At 47.8% G+C, this 22,806-nt stretch overlaps 8 protein-coding genes across 8 annotated transcripts; 5 read left to right on the plus strand and 3 right to left on the minus strand.

Moving 5' to 3' along the window:
- Positions 1–168: 168 nt before the first annotated feature.
- I302_108476 (uncharacterized protein) lies at positions 169–2,179 on the plus strand (the record flags this gene model as incomplete). The annotated part of the gene is made up of 5 exons (XM_019193754.2): positions 169–193; positions 284–528; positions 626–1,017; positions 1,475–1,799; positions 1,859–2,179. 5 exons carry the CDS (start codon positions 169–171, stop codon positions 2,177–2,179), a joined length of 1,308 nt encoding a protein of 435 aa, XP_019043877.2.
- Positions 2,180–2,392: 213 nt separating this feature from the next.
- I302_108477 (uncharacterized protein) lies at positions 2,393–4,421 on the minus strand (the record flags this gene model as incomplete). The annotated part of the gene is made up of 5 exons (XM_019193753.1): positions 2,393–2,866; positions 3,162–3,565; positions 3,624–3,789; positions 3,847–4,038; positions 4,095–4,421. The coding sequence occupies 5 exons, from the start codon at positions 4,419–4,421 to the stop codon at positions 2,393–2,395; spliced, it is 1,563 nt and encodes a 520-aa protein (XP_019043876.1).
- A 400-nt stretch (positions 4,422–4,821) lies between these two features.
- On the plus strand, positions 4,822–6,014 carry I302_108478 (uncharacterized protein; the record flags this gene model as incomplete). The annotated part of the gene is made up of 5 exons (XM_019193752.1): positions 4,822–4,827; positions 4,898–4,970; positions 5,048–5,100; positions 5,271–5,477; positions 5,721–6,014. 5 exons carry the CDS (start codon positions 4,822–4,824, stop codon positions 6,012–6,014), a joined length of 633 nt encoding a protein of 210 aa, XP_019043875.1.
- Positions 6,015–6,511: 497 nt separating this feature from the next.
- Positions 6,512–8,606, minus strand: I302_108479 (uncharacterized protein; the record flags this gene model as incomplete). Its single annotated transcript, XM_019193751.1, has 7 exons — positions 6,512–6,991; positions 7,072–7,125; positions 7,218–7,502; positions 7,669–7,874; positions 7,989–8,091; positions 8,150–8,249; positions 8,593–8,606. The coding sequence occupies 7 exons, from the start codon at positions 8,604–8,606 to the stop codon at positions 6,512–6,514; spliced, it is 1,242 nt and encodes a 413-aa protein (XP_019043874.1).
- Positions 8,607–8,938: 332 nt separating this feature from the next.
- Positions 8,939–12,733, minus strand: I302_108480 (uncharacterized protein; the record flags this gene model as incomplete). Its single annotated transcript, XM_065870679.1, has 18 exons — positions 8,939–9,414; positions 9,488–9,517; positions 9,579–9,615; positions 9,675–9,874; positions 9,934–9,973; positions 10,048–10,294; positions 10,351–10,566; positions 10,623–10,695; positions 10,752–10,814; positions 10,864–10,971; positions 11,030–11,070; positions 11,123–11,222; positions 11,280–11,452; positions 11,514–11,625; positions 11,684–11,905; positions 11,985–12,203; positions 12,266–12,478; positions 12,532–12,733. The coding sequence occupies 18 exons, from the start codon at positions 12,731–12,733 to the stop codon at positions 8,939–8,941; spliced, it is 2,772 nt and encodes a 923-aa protein (XP_065726751.1).
- A 346-nt stretch (positions 12,734–13,079) lies between these two features.
- Positions 13,080–17,436, plus strand: I302_108481 (uncharacterized protein; the record flags this gene model as incomplete). The annotated part of the gene is made up of 6 exons (XM_065870680.1): positions 13,080–13,369; positions 13,430–13,684; positions 13,737–14,208; positions 14,268–14,676; positions 14,745–17,107; positions 17,239–17,436. 6 exons carry the CDS (start codon positions 13,080–13,082, stop codon positions 17,434–17,436), a joined length of 3,987 nt encoding a protein of 1,328 aa, XP_065726752.1.
- Positions 17,437–17,976: 540 nt separating this feature from the next.
- On the plus strand, positions 17,977–18,579 carry I302_108482 (uncharacterized protein; the record flags this gene model as incomplete). The annotated part of the gene is made up of 1 exon (XM_019193748.1): positions 17,977–18,579. One exon carries the CDS (start codon positions 17,977–17,979, stop codon positions 18,577–18,579), a length of 603 nt encoding a protein of 200 aa, XP_019043871.1.
- A 1,044-nt stretch (positions 18,580–19,623) lies between these two features.
- I302_108483 (uncharacterized protein) lies at positions 19,624–21,999 on the plus strand (the record flags this gene model as incomplete). The annotated part of the gene is made up of 11 exons (XM_019193747.1): positions 19,624–19,833; positions 19,918–19,994; positions 20,050–20,126; positions 20,197–20,302; positions 20,385–20,398; positions 20,468–20,505; positions 20,569–20,619; positions 20,697–20,994; positions 21,068–21,210; positions 21,274–21,333; positions 21,409–21,999. 11 exons carry the CDS (start codon positions 19,624–19,626, stop codon positions 21,997–21,999), a joined length of 1,665 nt encoding a protein of 554 aa, XP_019043870.1.
- Between the last annotated feature and the right edge of the window lie 807 nt (positions 22,000–22,806).

Consider the following 22,806-nt stretch of genomic DNA (forward strand, 5'->3'; position numbering starts at 1 on the left):
ACCACCCAAACCATTCCCGACGAGTCGAGTGATTCTCTTCAATCTTCTTCTTTTTCTTCTTCTTCGCAAAAGTCATCAACATCAAGAACCTTCTCCCTGTCAGGTCTATTGTATAAAGGGGTCGATCATAGCGGAAGTACTTAGGCTGTCAAACATGATGAGTCGAAAATGAAGATGATACCGATATCTCAATGTGAATAACGGGCATTCCAATCCGTACCTTTCTCAAATTCAACTCAGTGTAAAGTGAAGTAAGATAAGATAGCTGATAGCAAATAGATAGGTCGTCAAGGCGATATCTACGCTGTTCCTTTGAATCACGAGACCGACGTCGACAGCCATGAGGCTAGAGCTCCAGGTCATGGTCAGTCCGACGAGATCGAAAAGGCCGTGAATGATCACGGTGGGATAGGGGGTTGGAAAGTACTGAAGCGAGTCTACGCACCATTAGATGGGTACGTGAGGGGAAGGGAACCGCATAATATTGTGCACGAGGTGGATATGCTCAGGAAGGTGGATCATCGTCATGTGAGTGTATTTGTCAGGTACCGAGAGAGTAGGTATGAACCGCTATAGCATTTCAGTTTCAGGTTGATATACAAGCTGATCCATGCTATTGCTGTAGATAGTAAACCTCCTATCGTACGAGTATGACGAACAAACCGTCCAACATACCCTATCTCTCCCTCTCTATCCCATATCATTATCCGAGTTATTCCAAGACCCCTCTTTTCCCTTCCCCTCCTCATCCTCCGAACTAGATAATCCAGTTCCCAAGATAATCTCGTATCAGCTCCTATGCGGTGTATCATACCTCCATTCACTCATTCCTCCCATTGCGCACAGAGATTTAAACCCCTCGAACGTCATGTTTGATGCCCATGGGAACGTCAGGATCATCGATTTTGGGATCGCTTATACCTCCGTTCAAGCGAGATCTTTCCAGGGATATTCTCAGGGTGAACAGGAGGGATGGAAGGAGAACGATGGGGTAATGTGCTGTGACGTGGGGACTGGGTGAGTTCTATCTCTTTGAATTCATCTTTCCCCCCCTCCCCCTTTCCCCCTCTCGGCACTCTCTCCTCCCCTTCCCGTTTCCTCTCTCCTCCAATTCTTCTCTCTTCCTCATCTTACCCATTCTCCCTCTTCCCCCTCTTCCCCCTCTTCCCCCTCTTCCCCTCTTCCCCTCTTCCCCTCTTCCCCTCTTCCCCTCTTCCCCTCTTCCCCTCTTCCCCCCTCTTCCCCTTCTACTCCCTCTTCCCCCTCTTCTCCTTCTACTCGCTCTCCTCGCTCTCCTCCCTGTTACACTTCGACCTCTGCCCTCTTCTTCCTCTCCCCACCGTCTCTATTCCTATCCGCCTCTCACCGCCCAAACTCAGCCATCGCACTTCAATCCAGTACGATCTCCCCACATCACCAAAATTAACCAACGAAATAGTCCATCTCGAGAACGCCCAGCTAACACACCAAACAGATCGTATCGCGCTCCAGAACTTCTCTTCTCTCCCTCCACATATGATCCGACCAAGATCGATCTATGGGCAGTGGGGTGTATCATCGCACAGCTCTTCCGACCTTTCTCCTTTGGCTCAGATTCATCAGACTCTGTATCATCCTCGTCCTCATCCTGTTCTCATTCTAGCTCTGACCCGCTAGAAGAGGAAGATCCGCTTGATTCACGATTGAATATGACGGGAACGGGGAGTAGGAAACCCCTCTTCGATTCTGCTTATGGATCACTAGGACTAGGAGCCAGCATATTCAGAGTGATGGGTAGACCGTCCATGGACAATTGGCCTGTACGTCTATAATCTACGTCTTTGAGGTCCATTCAAGCTGATACGTAAATGGGAATTAGGAATTCACCTTACTTCCCGATTCAAACAAGATGGATTTCCCTCCTTCCTCACCTACACCACTGGACGATCATCTACCTCTACTTGCCTATTTGTCAGAGGAGGGTCGACGGGGTGTACTGCATGTTATCGGGGGGTTGTTGAGACTGGATCCGAGTAGAAGGGTTGGTGCGAGTGAGATATTGAATATGGATTGGTTCGCTGATTTGAATAGAGCGGATGTCGGGGAGAATGTGGGGTTCAAGACGTTTTTGGATGGTGCGATAGAGAAATATAGTATTCTCGAGAAGAGCTATGAGGAAGACTCGGGAAGGATCTGGTAGTATTGTTCTGATACTTGACATCCTTCAATATCCGATTCCAAGCCCATCTGATCTGATTTGGTAAGATGTTGTTCTCTTATATTGGCATTATACCGCGCATTATAGTATACCATGGCAACGCAAGATCTATACAATCTATATACAATCAACAACTAAAAATATGTATATACAAAAAACAAAGTCGTAAATTCGTTAGCGTTAACATCGTGGAAACTACTCCCCAGTCTGTCCATCGAACAATAACAACCTCCTCACTTCCATATCTTCCAGCTCTATCGCATGTTCAGCCTTGAGATGACGCCGTATGTCGTATACCCTCCAAAATCTCATCAGGCATCTACCGTCGTCCAATGGTGGGATGTACTCGTCGTCCTCCCTTGAGGCGTCGGCGTTCATACCAGCAGTTTGACCAGCCTCGGTATCGCCAGATGACGACATTCCAGCAAATCTCGCAAAAGCATGAGCGGGACAACCGAACCTTCTAGCTTCTTTGACTTTCCCGACCAGACCGTGGTTGTTACCATTATCGTCTTTGGTACCGGATGGGGTAGTAGGTCTCGAGTGCGTAGCGATATGCCTATTGAGGTTCGCTCGGTGTGGATACGACTTATCACATCCTTCTATGGGACAGACGTGAGGTCGAAGTGCGAGATGGATGGCCTTTCGATGAGCTTCAAGGGCGAATTTCTACATGACATCGAGCGTATCAGCGTTCCACTCTTTTTCCACTTCATACATGTAGAGTCAAGAGGGAAGGATTGAGCGCATCAGAGGGTGGTGCATGAAGTCAATAGCACATATTGTAATCGTCCGACATCTCTATCAAACACGATTGTCCCGAGGGACTCTCCGTCTGACAGAGATGCCGGAACGATCGGTCGCGACTTCAGTTTATAATCATTTGCGCGGGTGGGGGGAAGAAGAGTGGGTGTGTGAGAGCAATGATAGGAGACTGAACTGTGGTATTCATCACCATACTCACCGTCTTGAACCTCTTCTCACAGCCATCTTCTTCGCACCACCAGTCCTTCCCAGCTTCTCCAGACATCACTCTCCTCAACTTCGGACTTGATCCGCCATCCTCGCCAGCATTCAATTCACTTATCCGTCTTCGCTTGGCCCGTCTCGATAGACCATCAGCTATGATCTGAGGGGTTTCACCTTCGGGTTGTTTCACCGCCAACGCGGCTTTATCGACTGCCTGTTCAGCATGAACCTTCAGGTGGTCCTTCAACCTTCCGGCATTCTTGAATGTTCGACCGTTACATTCCAGATGCGGGCAGATGGGCGGGTGGGCGGTGTGGATGTGCGTTTGGAGAGCGGACCATACGGGGAAAGAAGGGAACTCGGTGCCGTGGGAGGGATGAGAGCATGTGTACCGATTGGCTAGAGCGGAGGTCAGCTTGGTCAGGCGATACCCGATGGAAAACACGGCTGAACTCACGATCATGGGTCTTCTCATGCGCCTTGAGATGAGCCTTCATCTTGAAGCTTTGATCACACCCTTCATGCGAACAAGGATAGGGCTTTGTACCTTCAGGCATGTGCGTGAGAGTCACATGATCTCGAAGTAGATGAGCTTTCGGAAAAGTCTCGTCACATTGTTCGCACTGACCATATCAGAGTGAGCTAAGATCTACGACAAGGGAAAAAATGAGAAAGCTCACAGCGTAAACCTCGGCTCGATCATGCACGTCATAATGCCTCTTCAAATGCGTAGCAGTCCAGAACGACTTTCCACATCCCTCTCGTTCACATGCAAACGGTTTAGCCTCTGCCGAGAGGTGAGTTCGCATATGAGCGTGAAGGTGGGACGCTCGGAGGTACGATTGACCACAGTTTGGGCATTTGTGGGGTCTCTGCGGACGAATCCATCAGCTGCTGCCATCATTCAATAGTAAAACAGCTGACTCACCTCTCCGGTATGACTCAGCTCATGTTCGGCCAATCTCGAAGGTTTGAAATATGCTTTATCGCATCCTGGATGAAGACACTTGAACCGACGTTCAGTCCTACAAGCGGGTAAAGAGGTGGACCTTGATCTTGAGTTGGATCGGGAGAGTTTCGGTTTCTCCTCGAATTCTTCATCTTCGTCGTTATCGTCCTCTGGTTCTGGCGCGTACTCTGGAGAAGAGGCTTTTGATTTACCTTTGACCGGAGAAACGGTGCGAGGGGAAACGAGAGGGGTCGGGATCTTATCCAAAGAATGGGCAAGGGGAGCAGAACGAGGTGATAGTAACATCGTCTGACAGGTGAGGGTATCAGGATAGGATCATTTCAGAAGAGTGAAGTTGAGCTTTGCCTCGTAGGCTAGCTTTGATGTAATAGAGAAGGTAGAAGAGAAATCAAGATGTGATCCGGAAAAAGTAAAATTTATATCTCACCAACAGAGGAATGTGTGGAGGATCATGCCGATAGTTTGGGTATGTAGGCGATGATATGTTTGCTTCCGTCACCCGTTTAAAATGACACGTGTATTTGTTATTACTCGCGCTTGCACCTCTACGCGTTTGCTCCTTACTCAACTTAACAAGATGAAACGAAAACATTATTGAAAAGACACTTGTTGATATCTTCAATCGTCAATACTCTTCTGCTTGTTACATCCCCTTCTATAACCAATCCCTCCAAGTTGAGCCATCATGTCGGTGAGTGCCCTGCTCAAACACCTTAACTCTCTTACCCCATGCGTCAACTGACATACCCCTCACCGCACAGACGTATAACGAGAGCAACGCACCTACGAGAAGACCAGATATAAAGAGAAAGTTGGTAGTGGTGGGTGATGGAGGTGAGTCATATCGACTCGTATAGCTGGCAGATTCATGTTCTCGTAGAGCAGTTGCTGATAATGAGTTACGGTTGTAGGCTGCGGTAAAACATGTCTGTTGACGGTATATGCGGAGAACCGATTTCCCGAGGTGAGTAGTCGAGACATCAGATTTAGGAATGGATTCTTTTGGACAGCCATGTCGTATCATCTGCCCCTCAGCTGTATGCTGGTCTCTATCAACTCACATCAATCAAAGTCCTTCTCAACCTCCACAGACCTTACATCTGGACAATAACTGACTACGTCCCGTGACCATAGGAATACGTCCCAACAGTATTCGAAAACCTGATAACGATGATCCCCTCCCCCAACGACCCCACAAAAATCATTGAACTGGCATTATGGGATACAGCAGGACAAGAAGATTTCGATAGATTGAGACCACTGAGTTATAACGATACGGACGTGATTTTAATCGTGTTTGCGTGTAATCACAGGCCTAGTTTGCTGAATGTGCAGGATAAGGTGGGTCCTATTGTCTTGGCTGATAGCGTTCGAGGTAATAGTCTCTGGGCTTAGAAGGGGGAATTGCGATAAGGAGGATATGTAATACCTAGAGAGTGATTCACGCAAATCACGAAGCAGGGAGGAAGACTGGAATGAAATATCGATTAGATCATACGCTGACCTATCTATCCTTTCCTCTTCCCTCCACCCCCCTCATGTTCTCCTCTACCCTCTAACACTTCCTCTGCTCTGACTACCCAGTGGTACCCCGAAATGGCTCATTTCTGCGAAACCGTCCCCATCCTCCTAATCTGCACCAAGACCGACCTCCGATCCGACCCACAGACGCAATCCCTAATGGCAGCGCAGGGAACGAAACCGATAACGTCGATAGAGGCTGAGAAGATCAGTAAAGAGATAGGAGCGAAGAGGTATTTGGAGTGTTCGGCCAAGGAAGGGTGGGGTGTGAAGGAGGTGTTTGATAGTGCGGTTAGGGAGAGTTTGAAGAAGGGTTCGAGGGGGAAGGGGAGGGGGAAGAAGTGTGTGGTTTTGTAGGGGCGAGTGAGCGATATTCGAATACAGAGGAGGCAGAGGAGTCATTATAGGGAAGAAGACCAACCAGGTGGAGATGGGTATAACCATTTGACCACAGACCGGTATTCGATGGAAGAAAAGGACGGAGATAGAAATGTGGAGACACCGCGGACTCAGATAAACTCCTATATACCATATACCCACCCACGGATTAGACATTGTCGTTGTATCTTATTTCGTTTACGACCCCCTTACGGAGAACACTTATTATATACCCCTTTTTCGATCCGATGATATACGATATATGATTATTGCATGTTTGATCTCTAAAGGCTTAATACAACATCCACATAGAGAACATGGTATTACAACATCCGCATATGAAGCTCTGACGAAATCATGCCATCCACTTGTCAGTACTTTCATCCTCCCCGTAGGATTCTATAGCTTGAGTTGTCGTTGACAGAATCATGCCATCCACTCCACTCGTCACTATAACGATTCTTCCCCTGACGATTCTATAGTTTGAGCTGCCTTCGAATAGCTTCTTCCAACTCTTCTGCCTCGTCTTTCTCACCCACAACCTCCTTCATAGCCCTCACCTCCTTCCCGACTTTCTCTCTTACCCCCTTTTCCCCCTCACTAGAATCACCCTCCCCCCTCTCAGCTCTATACCTCCTCTCCAACTCCTTCTTCCCCTTACCCATAATCTCCCCAAACTCCTGGCCCCACCCCAATTCCTCTACCAACTCATATATCCCCTCGTCGGCATCTCCCTCCCAATACATATCCCTCTGACCACTCCTCGGATTCAAAATCTTGTTCAGAGAAGCTGGTAATCCTGATTCCGAGCCACGTATATTTTCGAACGGTCCAACAGGTTCTCTGTTTATAAGTAATCTGGGGCAATCCAGGGATACTCTATCGACTAGTGAGGCAAAAGGTTGGACTTGGAGGGATGTACCGATGACTAAGAGGAGATCGCATTGTTTGAGTTCCTATACGTCGTAATCAGCTTTGCGTGCAGCTGATTTGGAAGGTCATGTTTTCGGTTTCTGATATTAGATGGTAGACTCACAGGTATTAACTTGAAAAACCTCTCAGGCAGATTTTCACCGAAAAATACGATATCCTAAAACCAATTAAGTCAGCTATCAAGACGCAAGATAAACAAATTATCGTAGGGATAAGGACTCTCCTCAGATACCAGGATCGCAAACTCACAGGCTTGACCAGACCCCCACAAACCCCCTTCTTCCCCCTCGTCTTAACCATATTATCACACCGTACCACCTCCCCTCTCCTCACACCCGCTTTCAGAATCTTCTCCCGGTCCACCTCGGCCTTACAGTCCAGACAATGCGATCGGGCAAAACTCCCATGGGCCTCTACGATCATTTCTTCGGGAAGTCCAGCGAGGGTCTCGAGCGTATCGATGTTTTGGGTGAATACTCGTTTTAACACCTTGTGTTGATGTAGGAGGGGGAGGAAGTAGTGCGTTGGGGTTGGCTATGATCATGGAGGGTTAGCATGTCGTTTCGTATGGGTTTTGCCAATCAATGGAATCGTAGCCTGCCGTGATATTCTATACACGATACTCCTCCAATCTCTCTTCATTAGGTCCAACCCTTACTTTTGGATCTCCTCGTTGAAAGTTGCGCTCAGGTGCACTCACATGATATTTCCCCGGATAAATCTCCCTCGCCAACTCCCAAAAAGGCTGTGGTCTCTTCCTGAAGAACCCCAACTCAAACACCGCCTCGGGGAAGGGTAAGTTCAACTTCTGAAGATTATGGTATAGCCCCGTCTTGGGTGATCGGAAATCTGGGATGCCCGCTGAGGTTGAGATGCCTGCTCCGAGGAGGAGGATGATGTTTTTGGCTATGCCATTATAGGATTAATGTTAGCTGAGTAGCTTTGTATTCGCGGGACGTGTAAGATGAGGTACATTTATCTCTAGGATGAGGACCAAGCAGGGTATGTAGGAATGCTCACCTCGTCCTGATTTGATCAGACTCGCTACTCTCTTCAGAGCACTCTCGGTCGTATGCTCCTCTACCTTCTCCCTCCGAGCTGTGGATGGCAAATCGGGGGAATCCTATCTCAGAAACACATCAGCCCATTATCTTCGCACTGCTTGAAATTATCTCACTTACAATGGAAGAAGACGAAGACGAAGATGATCCTTTGGACCTCGACTCCTCATCGTTCCTAGGTTCGTGTACCTCGTCCGTGGGTACTTTGGGATCACCTGTCCTACATCACGGCATTGGAATCATGTCAGTGAATGAGCCGAGACGTCAGAGTAGAATATCTTTGATAGCTCACATCTTGACTCTGTTAGATTTAGAAGCAGAAAATGGATAGGTCGAGAATGGGTCTAATGATGATGGTATGAAAAATAAAAGGTGACGATACTACTTGAAAATCTTCGCTGAATATCCTGGGGCCAGTGAATCAGTCGTACCACGTACTTTCGAGTCAACGAAAGGAAAACAAACTCCTTTTATCCTCATCCTCACCCAAATCTCATGTTCGAAATCAAGTCAAACTGAGAAGTGGAGGTTGTCCACCCACATTTGTGCGTTTTGCCACCCACCTGACTTCGAGCATCTCTCTTGTTCTCTCAACTTACTCTCAATGGGGAAAGTAAGACATGATGAAGCACAAGAAGCAACGACTGATCCCCCTTTCCCCTAACCCTCCCAGCCCACTAGCCCCCTAATTGTTACTGAACTTCAACAGATGCTGATAATCTGTTTGCCATTTCTGCTCCTAAAATCTGATCACTCTCATGGAAAACCGTGTGATTCAGTACCATCGGGAATAGTATGATTACGAGATACATTACAAGACATTACATTTCCGTGTATCCTATCCGTAAGCAAGCATGATTCGTATATGTACAATTACTTCTATCCCCCAAATGCGATTTACTATACTGATCAATCACTTTTCCCCTCCCTCTTCTGGATCTCTCTGAGGGCTCGCTCATACCCCCTCCGTTCAGCTTCCTCCATCTCACTCAACTTCTTCTCCTTGTCCTCTCCTCCACTCGTCTCTGGAGTGTTCACCTTCATCCCCACCTCTCCAGTGTTCATCGACTCAACCTCCACATCTACCTCCCCTTTCTCATCCTCAACGTCATCCCCATCCTCGTCCAACGCAGTCTCATCACCCTCCATGACCCTCTTTGCTCTCTTCTTCAGACTCTCCCTTCTCTCCTTGACTTTCTCAGGTCCAGTCAACTCTTCAAACTCCTTCATCAACCTATCCCTATCTCCTTCGGAAAGAGATTCCAACGATTCGATGGAAAGTAATCTCCTTGGCTGTTCTAGGACGATTTCCCGAGGCGCAGCAAATTTATTTTGGAATGCTTTGGTGAGGCCTCGAATGGGTAGGGAGATGGCTCCTACTATGCCTATTCAAAACAATTAATCAGCTATCGTCTCGAGAACATTGCAAATTTCACAGCTGAATGGAAAACCACCTACCCGCTGCTGGACGAGCAGTAACGTTCACGTCTGATCACTCATAATCAGCTTCCACTCAACGACGATGTCCAATGAAAATAAGCAGACGTACAGCTCCTTCCCATACCTTTGATAGCGCCCACAAAGCCCTAGTCACACGACACCATCAGCTTATGGAAGACTTCGCATTTCACGCAGCCGAACATACCTCCTTCTTAGCACCTTCCACCGGCTCTCTTACCAAACCCGTAATACCATCCCAGTACCCATAAAAGACACCCTTGGCACCTTCCCTCACTCCACTCTCGAAATCGTCCACTTTACCTCTCTCCCTAACCCGTTCCGAACCGATCATCTGCGGGATATTTTCCATACCTTCGTATATGTTATCAATGATGTTCACCATACCTATTCATACATAATCAGTTCAGCTTGTAGCGCGACGATCAGCTAGACTGTCAACTGACCCTTTGGTATAGCCGTAGTGGTATTGATTATTCCCTTGGGCTAGAGTTTACGACATCAGCTCGTCCCTCCAGTGACCGTGGTCATCCTTGAGTGTAATTGAGCTGATCACTCACCGGATTATAGAAGATCTGAGCAATCCCAGCGTAATACCCCGTTATAGTCCCCAATATAGCAGTCGCACCTCCACTAATAGGATCTACCACCCTCCTCTTCGAATCGTACTCTTTCGCTCGGTGAATCTCCAGTTCTTTCCAATCCAATTTCCCCTTTTCTACCATCAACGCAGCCACGGAACCACTAAGTCGTAAACACAGTTTATCGGACCACCACGATGCGATTTGTTCAGGGTCGACATCGCATCTAAGCAAATCATCATTTCAGCTCAATTTGAAGGCTTCCCAGGCTAACAAGCTCACCTCATATTCAGTAGAGGCAGGTGCTTATGAAACGAGTCCACTCCCTTCACTTCGCCAGATTCAGATTTGATCTTATCTGCCATGCCCTTCGCTGCGGCTTTGGCATGGGGGGAAGTGGCAAATTCAATTGCCTTGGCTAGGTTCTCGGCAGTCAGAGTCTTCTGAGGGATGGGAGGAGGTCCAGCACCAGCTTTGTTGATCATCTGACCCCAGAAGCTGTCCGTAAAGTTAGCTGGACGATTCGCCACATGGAGAACAACTTCAAAACTTACGCTTGGTCGCCAAAGAATGGGACAACGATCGTAGGTAGACCATTCCTGAGCCCTATAGCAGTAGTTCCAGCACCTATACATAATCTACAGTCAGCTACACTTTCTCATCTTCGGCACAAGTCAGCTCACCTCCATGATGACATACAGCGCTGACTCGTCCTTCCGAGAACAGCCAATCATGCGGGATATTACCTAAGAACACGGTCAGCAAGATTCACAGGGATATGTAGACATAGCTTACCTTTCAGTATGAACACGTTCTTCGGTACGTCACAGCCACCCAGACCACCCCAGCCGGCACTGACCAACGCTCTGACTTTAGCCGCCTTGACAGCTTCGAAGATGGTGTCTGTTCGCGATGTCAGGTGACTTCCAATTTTTATCATCACATATCTCTTCCAACTCACTGGTCATAGCAGTCGCATCTTCAACAACTACAGAGCCGAAACTACAACAATATATCAGTTTTTCCCCTCACGCCTAGAGGAATTTCGACTTACCCGATATAAACAGGAGGATCACCGGCGTCCAAGAACTCTTTGAGGTCCTGTTCCGGCTGGAAATCCGTGTCGCCTTCGAGGAAGTAGAATCCGGAGATGTCTACAACTGATGTAAGCTCTCTCGTCTGATGTATCTCGCGTGAACTGGTTAGCTTACCGATATGATTTTTCCAATCTTTTGGCTTTTCGATCAACCCTTCACTCCAGCAATACGTCCAAGGCACTTTCAGTCGATCTACCACCGAGGGACCGGAGCTCATAGATAGCGGTTCAAGGTATAGGGTTTTACTTCGGAAGGAGTTAATTACATCTCCTAGTCCTTGCCAGGTACTGCGAAATATCATGAGCTGTGAGTGGATCTCCATAAGCAAGAGATAGATCGCGAGCTCACAGCATCTCAGCCAAAGCGAAACTCAGGAAATTGGTCAATCCCTTTTCGGCGTTGGATTGCTCAACTCGTACCAAGGGATGATTGAATGCTGTCGTGGGTGACCATGGCATCGCTTGAGGTCGCAACATGTTAGCTATATCTGTCAACGCATTCAGCAAAAGGAAGCTCACTAAAAGTCATGTGCAGGGGCAATCCCAAAGCCTCAGCAATATGTATATGACCGAAAACGGGTGGATTACTGATTATCGCATCTGCCGCGAATGGTCTTCCAGATACTGAGTCAGGGGTGTATGTGGATTTATGGAACCCTTCAAGCATTTCTGCAGTCATCTTTCGCTTGGACGATATATCCCCGTTGGTGAGGGACGCCATGCCAGGTAGCAGACCGGGATCTGGCAATATGTCTTGGTCAGTAGTACGTACTCGATCGAATGCAACAAAAGACAGAGTCTTAAGGACGAATGAGCTCACTCTTCACCATATATGCCATCAATTCCTTCGGATTACCACCGACATCAAAGTATTCCAGCTTATCTTCCAGCTTCTCGCCATTCGTGCCTTTCTTGTCCTTCAGATAATTTCTGCCGTCGAGAACGAAATCCTTGAAATCTGGATGAGTGGCTATTCTGACTCTATGCGAATGGGATGTGATAAGATGTAATGCTAATGAGAGATATGGCTGGACGTCACCTGTAACACCAAGTATCTTTGATCAGCTTCGATATCACGCGAGTAAAGAGAGTCCAGCTCACCCCTCGATCCAACGATGAAAATGACGATATTCAGCGGAGGACACTTGACACCCTTCCTCCTGTCCACAGCATACTCTTTAACAGCTCTAGCATAATCTTTCGGCAAGTCGGGCAATGGTTTCTTCAGATCAACCCAGATGTTGATCATCCCCATCTCATCAAGTACAGCCTTGGAGTCTAAACCTGGACCATCCGACGTGAAGTTGGTATAGTCTGTATGGAAGAGTCAGCTATGAAGCCGCAACAATTGAGCGGTGGTTACTCACCAATCTTTGGGTCCAGCTCTATCTTACCCACTTTGACCCTCCTCACTCCAGCTTCCTTCTCCCTCTTCTCCCTCTCCTTCTTGTCCTTTTTGCTTTCATCTTTTGGTATACTGGGATCGTCCTCTTCGGCAGGTAAGACTAGAGCCTCACCCTCCTGATCGTCCTCTTGTAGGTAGTATGGTTTATCTTGCTTTGTTACCATGTTACTTTGCTGTCAAGGGGGAGAGGCGAACATTTTTCGGTGTACTGTTGACTTTATATATCAGTGAAGGGGTCAGCGGACATGAACAGTGGAGGTAGATCAAAGCTCAGACAGCATCATAACCACGCTGTAATGACGTACTTAGGGTGATATATAACGCCACGTCATGGCTGCTACCCTTAGCATTGAGCTTGGTGATCCGATATATTTGGTTCCGTCGTCCCTTGACCGAGCCAAACAAGTAACACTTCACGCGTCAACAAAACAAAACAAAGCGACTGATTTTACTTTTACTTTCTGCTTTTTCATTCACTAATTAACGCAACTGACACGACATCGAGAAACCATGGAATCCCTCTTCTCACCAGGTCAAGGTCGACCACCCTCACCATCCTCCTCAGGTCCAGTCACAGACTTCGCATTGATAGAATCGCAGAAGGAGAACATCAGACCATTAGCAACTGGACGATCTGCCGCTACCTTATCCAACGTATTCAAGGAACCTACCGCCGCTGACAAGGTCGTACAGGAGGGACATGAGAGATTCAGGAAGGATATAGAAGAAGCTGAGAAGAGGGATAGAGAGGGGGAAGATATGATAGATGGGATACTGGATATACTGGATGTGTATAACAAGTGAGCGATCCTGTGCTTGCAACATCACAACGTGGTTTGAGCTGAATATCGTATTAATAGATACATACTGTTCGTAGTTCAGCATCACCCTTCATCAGACACGCATCTATTGCCATTACTAGAAACCACCACTAGACGATTCATCAGCGATACGAGGTATACCCAGGATATAAGGTATCTCAAATTATGGGTGATGTACGCCAGACAGATAGAAAGGAGAGAAGAGATCTGGTCGTTCTTGGAATCCAGAGATATAGGTACGAGGCATTCGGTGTTCTACGAAGAGTGGGCAAGTGCATTGGAAGGTTTGGGAAGGTGAGCCATCTTCCCACTTGCTATGTTACCTTTACTGATACATGGCGCATAGACGTAAAAAGGCCGACGAGATCTACCGCCTGGGAATAGCTCGTAAAGCCTCGCCACCCGACCGGCTGAAAAATCGACATAAGCAATTCCTAGAGAGGATCATGGCACCCCCTTCAGGGGTAGTACCAGATGATGAACCGTCCACATCCTCCGCGCCTACCAGAACACCGGGAAGATCAATTCTGGGTCAAGTAGCTACGGCATCCACTTCCGTAGCTGGGGCAAGCCAACTAGCGCCTTCTCTGCGAGTAGCAAGTAAAGGGAATGGCAGTAAGATGGAGATTTTCTCGGATGATCAGGGGAGGTCTGAAGATACCGCTCCGGGAGAGTGGGCAGATTTCGGTACGCGCGATGCAAGGAGAAAGGAAAATACCGTAGAGGCTACAGCGTGGAAGGGAGAAACATTACCTCAAAGCGCTTCGAGAGGTAGGACGGCTCCTAGAACACCGAAAGTGGAAGTTTTCAAAGATGTCGTGAGTCAGCTGCCCAACGCATGTGAGGATATGCGCTAAAGCTGTTTGTATTCTGATAGACCGAGAACGAAGGCATACGCTCAGCCGACGAAGTCTTCGTAAGACAGCGACAACCCCCCACAGAAGCTGAATTGCTGAAATCCGATCCATTGAGGCATTACGATACCTCGGAACTTCCAACTTCCATCCCATCCCTGCCTGCTCCGCCATCTGCTAGAAAACCCCCTAGACCCGCTAAATCCTCGACGATCGGCTTCGTCATGAAACCTTGGGAGTGTCCTAAAGATGGACCCGAGACGAAGAATGCAGCTGGGAAAGTCGAACGAAGGATGTTTGAGTGGAATGCGGTGTATAAGAACGATGATGAGTGGAGTTTCGAGGAGATCAGAGCTAGACAACGGGGTTTGTTAGGTAAAGAATGGAGAGGTGAGGTGAAGGATTGGGAGAGGGGCTGGCACAATCCCGGATGTGAGTTGGCTCGATGTTGTGCGTCTCATGAGAGGTATAGGCATGCAGCTGATGGCTGATTGTTACAGCTTCTACACCTAAATCCGAAGAGAAGAAAGCCAAACCACCCTCACCCACGGTAAATACCAAACTCGCCGAATTAGAGGTAATGAGGATGTTTGACCAAACGATCCATGGAGGTAAAATTCGAGACTCAGATAGTGAATCAGGATCCTCAGACGACGAAGAGGAGGAAGAACCCATACAGTGCGCCCCCACACCTTTACCGGCAAGACCAGGTACCGTGGCAATGTTAGCTGCAACTCCAGGGGGTATGGTCCCTCCTACACCCACTCCAGCGGGCCAGAACGGTCATAATCGCTTATTCAGCCCAGCTGTGTTCACCGATGAGAACGCTTCTACCAAACCTTCGGTTTTCAACGATGAAAATGCTGCTACGTCAAAACCGACTGTATTCCAGGATGAGAATGCCTTCTCCAAACCAGCAGTATTCAGCGATGAAAACTCCGTGCCTCCCTCTGCTAGTAAATCCAAATTCAACATTTTCAGCGAAACCCCCGCCAAGACTCCTTTGGCCTCCAGAACTCCTCTCGCAAGTACGTCTAAACCCAAAGCATTCGGTATCTTCTCCGATGAGAATGAGAATCAGGAAAATGCTGTACAAGCTACACCCTCTGCTGCGTCCAAGCAGCGTCAACCGCTAGCTCAGAGCTTGTACGCTACTCCTGCCCTTACCAGACAAGGATCCTATGGCCGAGGAGTGACGGAATCGATACAGGAGGTTCCGGAAGGAGATGAAGAAGCGGAAGATGAAGCTGGTTTAGTCCATGAGATAAAGGAAGATGTCGCTCATGTGAACCTAAATGACGTTGACGAACAGGACGAGGAAGAAGAGGATAGGCCAAGAGGGATGAGAAGATTCCACATCAACACTATGACGCCTATCACCGAACGGACATGCGAGTACACCCATATGACCAATCTTCGTTCGTCCACTGCCAGCAATTCGAGACCTTTCAGTGTCGCTGAAGATGAGGAGGGGGAACAGGTCGACCCTGCTAAAGTAACGGAGGGGGTTTCCGCGGCCAATGTAGAAAATCACATCGCCTCGCAATCACAAGACGACGAATCGATTTCGCCACCCGCTCAGACGGTCGAATTTGACAGGTCCATCTTATCGGATGGGGATGAACTTCCCTCTGGAGACATCAACGGCAAATTCCAACTTCCCGAGGGGTTCACGATCCATCGAAATGAGAATGATATGCACACGATGGTATTGACCGACGGAGAGACCATGCATACCGCAAGAGAAGGGTCAGTGGAACCTACCACAGAGGAGAACTTTGTGACTGCTTCTCATCAGCCTGAAGTAAACGGTATACACAATCCATGTAATCCAGCATCTCAAGAAGTTCTCGACGCCATCCTATCATCCATCAACCCTCCTATCTCCCAGATACCAGGATTCGTCGATTGTCGATCCACTCTTTCTGAGAAGTGGGGTGTATTGCAGAAACATGCGAAATCAAAGAGTAGAAGAGGAAGTACCAACTCGAGAGTATCAGTCGCACCTTCAGACGATATCTTACCTATAGAGCTGGACGGTAAGAAATTCGAAATCAAAGACAAGATCGGGGAAGGTGGATTCGGCTTGGTCTTCTCTGCCATTGATATTGCTCAACAACAATTACAAGACGATCAAGACTCCGATGACGAGGATGATGAAGCGGATGAGAGAGAGGATAAATCGATATTGGCTGTTAAAGTCGAACAGCCCTGTGCCATATGGGAGTATATCGTCCTCAATAGGATATACGAACGAATCGATCAATCAATCTTATCGTCCGTAATACAGACTCGCAGTCTCTATGCGTTCAAGGATGAGAGTTACCTGTTGATGGATTATTCATCTCAGGGGACATTGCTGGATATAGTCAACAAAGCTTCCACTATTGGCATTTCCCCGGCAACTTCAGGTGGACCATCATCGTTGGAAGAGATGGTGTGTATATTCTTTACGATCGAATTACTCAAGCTGGTCGAGGAATTGCACACAAAAAATTTCATACATGGTGATCTCAAGATCGATAATTGTCTGATCCGTCTTCCCGATACTCCCAACTCTTCTTGGTCGGGCTCATACTCCCGTACAGGTCAGAATGGATGGAATAACAAGGGAATAAGGTTAATTGATTTTGGGAAATCACTTGATCTATCGTTATACCCCGCTGGGAGGGGACAGAAGTTCGTCATAGGTGATTGGAAGGCGGATGAAAAGGATTGTATACAGATGCAAGAGCAGAACGAATGGAGTTATCAGACGGATTATTATGGACTTGCGAGTATCGCTTATACGATGTTGTATGGGAAGTATATGAGGGTGCAGAGGGGTGAGGAAGGGTGGGGGATTGATATGGGTTTGAAGAGAGTGAGTAACTCATCTTCTCATGATGTCTTCCCCTCCATATACCATGGGCAGGTAATGGTCTGTTTCGGTCGTGCTTTGATGCATTCATACCCTTTCCTGTGACAAGCGCTGACCCCTGTGAGTAAACTTAGTACTGGCAACAAGACCTCTGGGCGAACTTCTTCCATACCCTCCTGAACCCAGGGGATGATCTACCCATCACACCGAAACTGGCAGAGATAAGAGAAGGGTTCGAAAGTTGGTTGGAAGAGAATTGCCAGAAGGGCGGGAAGAGCTTGAAGAGTATGTTAAAGAAGATTGAATTGGCTGCGATCACTGGGAAGCGGTAGGAGTGTGGGTCCGTTTATGAGGTTGATTGTTGATGCCTTGCATGATGGTTATTTGATATTAGATTGATTTGTAGGATGAGATGTAACATATGATCTGTCGTGTAATTGCTTAGTGATAAGATCAAGTCTGTCGAGCATGTCAACATATGCCTCGGCGGCATCATCCCCGATGTCGAAGTAGAATACATAATCTAAAAATAGACTTCAATCCTTCGTGCCGACGTCGTTTCTGTCATTGTCGACCGAAGCTTCGCCGCGACCAACTTCAGCCTCGGGCATGCCTCATTGGGATTCGATACTACTTCATGCATGCGCTGCCATACAATCCCTCCATGGGGGATACAGTAAGAATGTACGAGCCGATGACTTGGACTACTGCTCACTGACATTAGCCTAAAACCAACGTCCTCGGGGTCTTGCAGCTTGCTCGAAGGTAGCATAAATACTCATCGCCTTCCTCGTCTATCGTCCCTCCATTCCCACACAGATACCACTCACTTGCCTCGTAAACAACTAGCACCCTCATCCCGATACACCACCATGCCCTTCAAGCTCGGTATAATACTCGGCTCGACCCGCCCCCACTCCAACACCCAGGGTGTCTCAAGATACATCCTCAACCTCCTATCTACCCACCCGGACCTAACCATCGAAATAATTCACCTATCAACCTCACCAGGCCATCCCCTCCCATTCGATCTGGGCGATACAGTCCCCCAAGCTCATCCGCCCTCATCCCTTCCCGATGCATACGCTGATCCCATGATACGTCAATGGTCAAGCACCGTGATGGGATGGGACGGGGTGATGATAGTTACTCCGCAATACAACTGGGGATATCCTGCGATCCTGAAGAACGCGTTCGATCATCTCTATCACGAGTGGAGTGGGAAACCTGTAGGGATAGTTACCCTTGGGGGACATGGCGGTGGGAAATGTTTGGATGGGCTCAAAGTGGTTTTGGGAGGGGGATTGAAGATGGATATTATAGAAGGAAATGTGCAGGTGATGATACCCAGAGATCTGATCGTGGGTGAGGGGAGGATAAGGGGGGATGAAGGGTGGTTGGAAGATTATAGGGAGGGGTTGGAGGGGCTGATACATGAGTTGGTGGATGCGAGGAGGAAGTTGGCCGGTGTGTAGGATGTTCGTTGTTACGTAGAGGCTCACACAGGGGCAGGTTTCGTAATGGCATCAGAACCCAACTTCAAAGTCATCTGCATGGCTGCACGTTATCAGCTTGTGATACTTGCCCTGCCAAGATCGACGAGCGTGTGCATCATCAGATGTGTCGTTTCAGAAGGAACAATATATACTGTTTGATGACGCTCACTATATTTGGCGTATACACTCGATTGGGAACACTCTCGAACCAAATTGCCATACTAAGAATGCCTTTTCCGCCTGCGATCAAGTGCTATCGACAGATTAATTACCTTTAAGAGTAGGGGTATACTCGGGGTTTGAATGTCAATGTCTGAACCGCTTAATGTCTCAAGATGAGACGAGACAAGACAATATTCTGAATTGAACGAGCACGCCAAATGGTCAATCTCAATTGGAATACTACTTTCAGAGTAAGACACTCGGAAAAGCACTCGTACATGTGTCTATTCTGTCGAGATGAATGTCGATCTTCCGATTCCAATCGAATTGAGATCTAGGTTCGATTGGACTGAGTCGCAGATATGAGCAGAGTATGATCTGACAGATGAACACATGTCGTTCGCCATCTACGTATCGTTAGTCGCCAAGGGGACCACATCCATGAATCAGCATCGTACTTTGATCAGCTTCCGTCTAGACAAGCGAATCGCATATCCTCCTCTGCGTGTGCTCGACAAGCCGTCGGCTGGAGTTCCCTCACAACAAACGATCGACTTCTATATGTCCAACCAATTCGCACAGAGCGTCTGCCGTTGCATAAGGGTCAAACGGTTGATACCTGCAATACAACCAAACACCTCTCAGTCACTTCTCAGGACAACGTCAACCACTCAACTCTTCAACGAGTAACCATAAAAACGGCGATACTGCGCCCACACCGATAGGGAACGTGTAAACCACAACTGAGAATGGGATTTTCGATAACCCAAGCCGAGGTTAGGATAAGTACTTGTGCCGTACCCCTTCCTAAGTTAATGGGTCCGAGGCGATACATAGCGCATTGTCTGATGCGTTTATACGATGGTCAACACTCAGTACTGGAATGCGATAGGCAGCGTCGCAGCTGGGATTTCCATGATTCTATCGATATTCATCCTCGGATCGTCATGGTGGATCTACAGGCACAAATCAGCGCGACGCGCTTTAGACAGGATATCCTTCAGGTTGTTGCTCTGGTCCATGGCGTGGGAAGTAGCGTACAGTGTGGACTACTTCATCGTGTGTGGAAATGTAAGTCTAGTTACAAGTATTTATCTGCAGATAATAAGCCCAATGCTGATCCGCAGAATCACCCGTGTACGTGTCGGTGACCAGCCATCATTCGTCGCTAGATACTCGCATACGAAAGCCTGCATCGCAGGAGCGTACTTCCAAGTAGGAACACTGGGAGTGTGAGTATCGAGGACGCCTGGCACGAGATCCCACTAAGTTAACAAACAATTACAGTGTGAATTGGATGTGCACCTGCATTGCCGTCAATCTGATGATTACTATCTGTTTCAATCGCGACCCCATCGGTCTAGGTAAGGTTCCCATCCGACCCAAAACATCTCGAACGGCGGTGTGAGGAGTGCTGATATATTGCTGTGACAGGATTGGAAAAATGGTATATTCTCGGTTCGACTGTTCTGGGACTGGGAGTTCCCATAGTCCCTGCCATCCTTGGACATTTCGGACATGATCCAGTGTTCGGTACTTGGTGAGCATCAGTTATCTCTCCTTTTCTGTTTTCAGAAGATCCAGATTACTCATCCAACGCGTTGTCATCTCTCCTCCTGTAGCTATTTTACATCCAGTGAGTGCAGTTTGTACACGCAAAAGTGACATGGAGGGGTGAGAGCAGGATGTTGATCATGTTTGACAGATTATGAAAATCGAGTGGAATACCTGCTTTTGGACCTGGTAGTTGTCTCTCTACCGGTGTGGTGAGATTTCGCTGATCTGTTGGCATCGTGATTGTTACAGTACCTGTGGCAGATCCTGTCAAGCGTCATTGCAACGGTCGCAGTAGTCGCAGTCAGTATTCATCTATCTCACGCGTAGACATGAGGCCGGTCCACGAGCAACGTGACTGATATCTTTGTTTGTAATAGACCTTGACGACGTTGATCAGGCATGGCAGGAAGACGACAAGACTTCTGATGGACGGCAACTCACTGAACAAAGCGTTCCATCGAGAGATCGAAAATGGGGAAAGCCCCGCTTCCAGTGGTGCGACCGATTCATTCTTCGAAAACAGTCTACCATCATGCCTCAAGCTCAACACCCCTCCTGAACCCAAGGCTCAGTCGCAGACACAGACAAACAGACTACAAGACAAGTTGATCAAGATTGCGTTGAGGATCTCGCTCTACCCTATATCCCTCATCATCGTCAATGGGATCATGACGAGTGAGTCGCGGATGAGTCTACGGTGCTGCTGAAACTTTTCTTGGCTGATTCTATTTACCATTGTTGCATGTAGTCGGCGATTTATTCTTGACCTCGTCAGGAGGGATCAACTCGAAAGGCGATTTCATCGTGTTTCTTATATACAATTTCATGTATGCCGGAAGGGGTATCGTCTTCGCGTGTTTGGGCATATTCGTCGATCCCTGCTTGGCACGGGTGAGCATTTTACTTTTAGTCAGTGGTACTCGCGAAAAAGCTCATGCCCCACCACTCCCGTAGGGCTATAAAGCGGCCTTGAAAGAGCGTAATGACTCCCAGAGATATGGTACAGACAGTGAGGTGAGTCTACGGTTCTATCCCAGGTCGGATGGTAGTCACCTAAGACCTGACGAGATCTGGTTTCTTGCCACATAGCTTCGCGTAAAAACTCCAAGCACTGCGGGACGCCTAGGCTTCGAGAGGAGTCTACCGATGATAGAAGTGTCCGACATATTACCTTATAAGGGTCGCTTGCTGGAATCGGAGGATTATCCACCCCAGGGCCAGGCTTTAAAACAAAGTAAATCTGACGACCTGGTGCAAAGTTCCATTAGCGGTATTTTGGAAGGAGAAGTACCAGATGATAATGGTGGGATGACCAGGTCGAACGACTTTTTGGCCGTTTCGTATACGTATGGCGATACGGACTCCAGATGTTTTACGAGAAGCGAGCCGGACACCAAGGATCGTCAGACTCCTGAACACCAGAAGGATCGTAATGATGGAGCGGAGACTGGTAATTTGCGTTACGTCAGGAGCGAAAGCGCGCTGAGATCCAACGGAGATATGAATGACGATGGCCAATATCCGGGTCAAAAGCCACACAAGACGGGGCTGGGGCGTGGATCATCAGGGAATAGCATATTCAACAATTGTAATACCAATAACGATACTCTGCCACCAGGATCATCCAGCGAAGAGGAGGAGATAGAACGGATCTTCCAAGAAGCCCAGACGAGGTTGTAGACCTCCTTGTACTGTACGCCTCATGCTACGTCCTTCATGGATATGTATAGTTATAGGAATCAGCTGTCCATCGTCCGCGGTGTAGAAAAGATATCACATTGTGCAGAGGCTTGCTTGGAGATCTGATCGAGGCGGCAAGGGGTAGGCATATGATGGCATGATACTCTTTCCACAGGGGCTTGAGGAAAAACAAGATGTAAGGTTTTTCTTTACCTTGAGGTTGGGTTCCTGAAAATCACGTCAGGTGGGTAATGTATCACGTCTATTCCGCTTTGGGTAGAATAGTGTACATAATTCTTTGCCTTGTTGATCGACATAGATGTAACACGGCAGCACAGAAGCTTCATGCGGGAAACCCGAACGCGTTGGATTCCAGCTACTGCACTCTGACATGCTTAGAACTCTTAGGTTTTCGAGAAAACCCTGAATAAAGCAGTTGACGTTGACACAAATCAAACTGAATGATTGTGATCGAAGGGAGAACAAGGAGATGGATGAAATGAGTTTTGTCAGTAATGTTGCTGGTGGGGTAGTCACTGCATAAGCAACTTTACTTTTCCTTCCATTCCTTTCGTTCGAGCAGAGACATAACATTTCGATCATCTTTCGGACATGTTCATGTTGACGAAATTTTGTCATACCATCAATAATATATCATATTTTCAATCATCACTCGTGACACCACAACATCTCAAGATACCATCCATCAACTAGTCGGAACAGTCCATCCTTCGCCCAGAACAGACTACAAGTCCCTTCATCTTCGGTTTCGGTCAAACATCCAAATTTACAGTCCACCGTCCCACA

This window comes from Kwoniella bestiolae, chromosome 7, assembly GCF_000512585.2.
Source record: "Kwoniella bestiolae CBS 10118 chromosome 7, complete sequence".
Classification (NCBI taxonomy): Eukaryota; Fungi; Basidiomycota; class Tremellomycetes; order Tremellales; family Cryptococcaceae; genus Kwoniella; species Kwoniella bestiolae.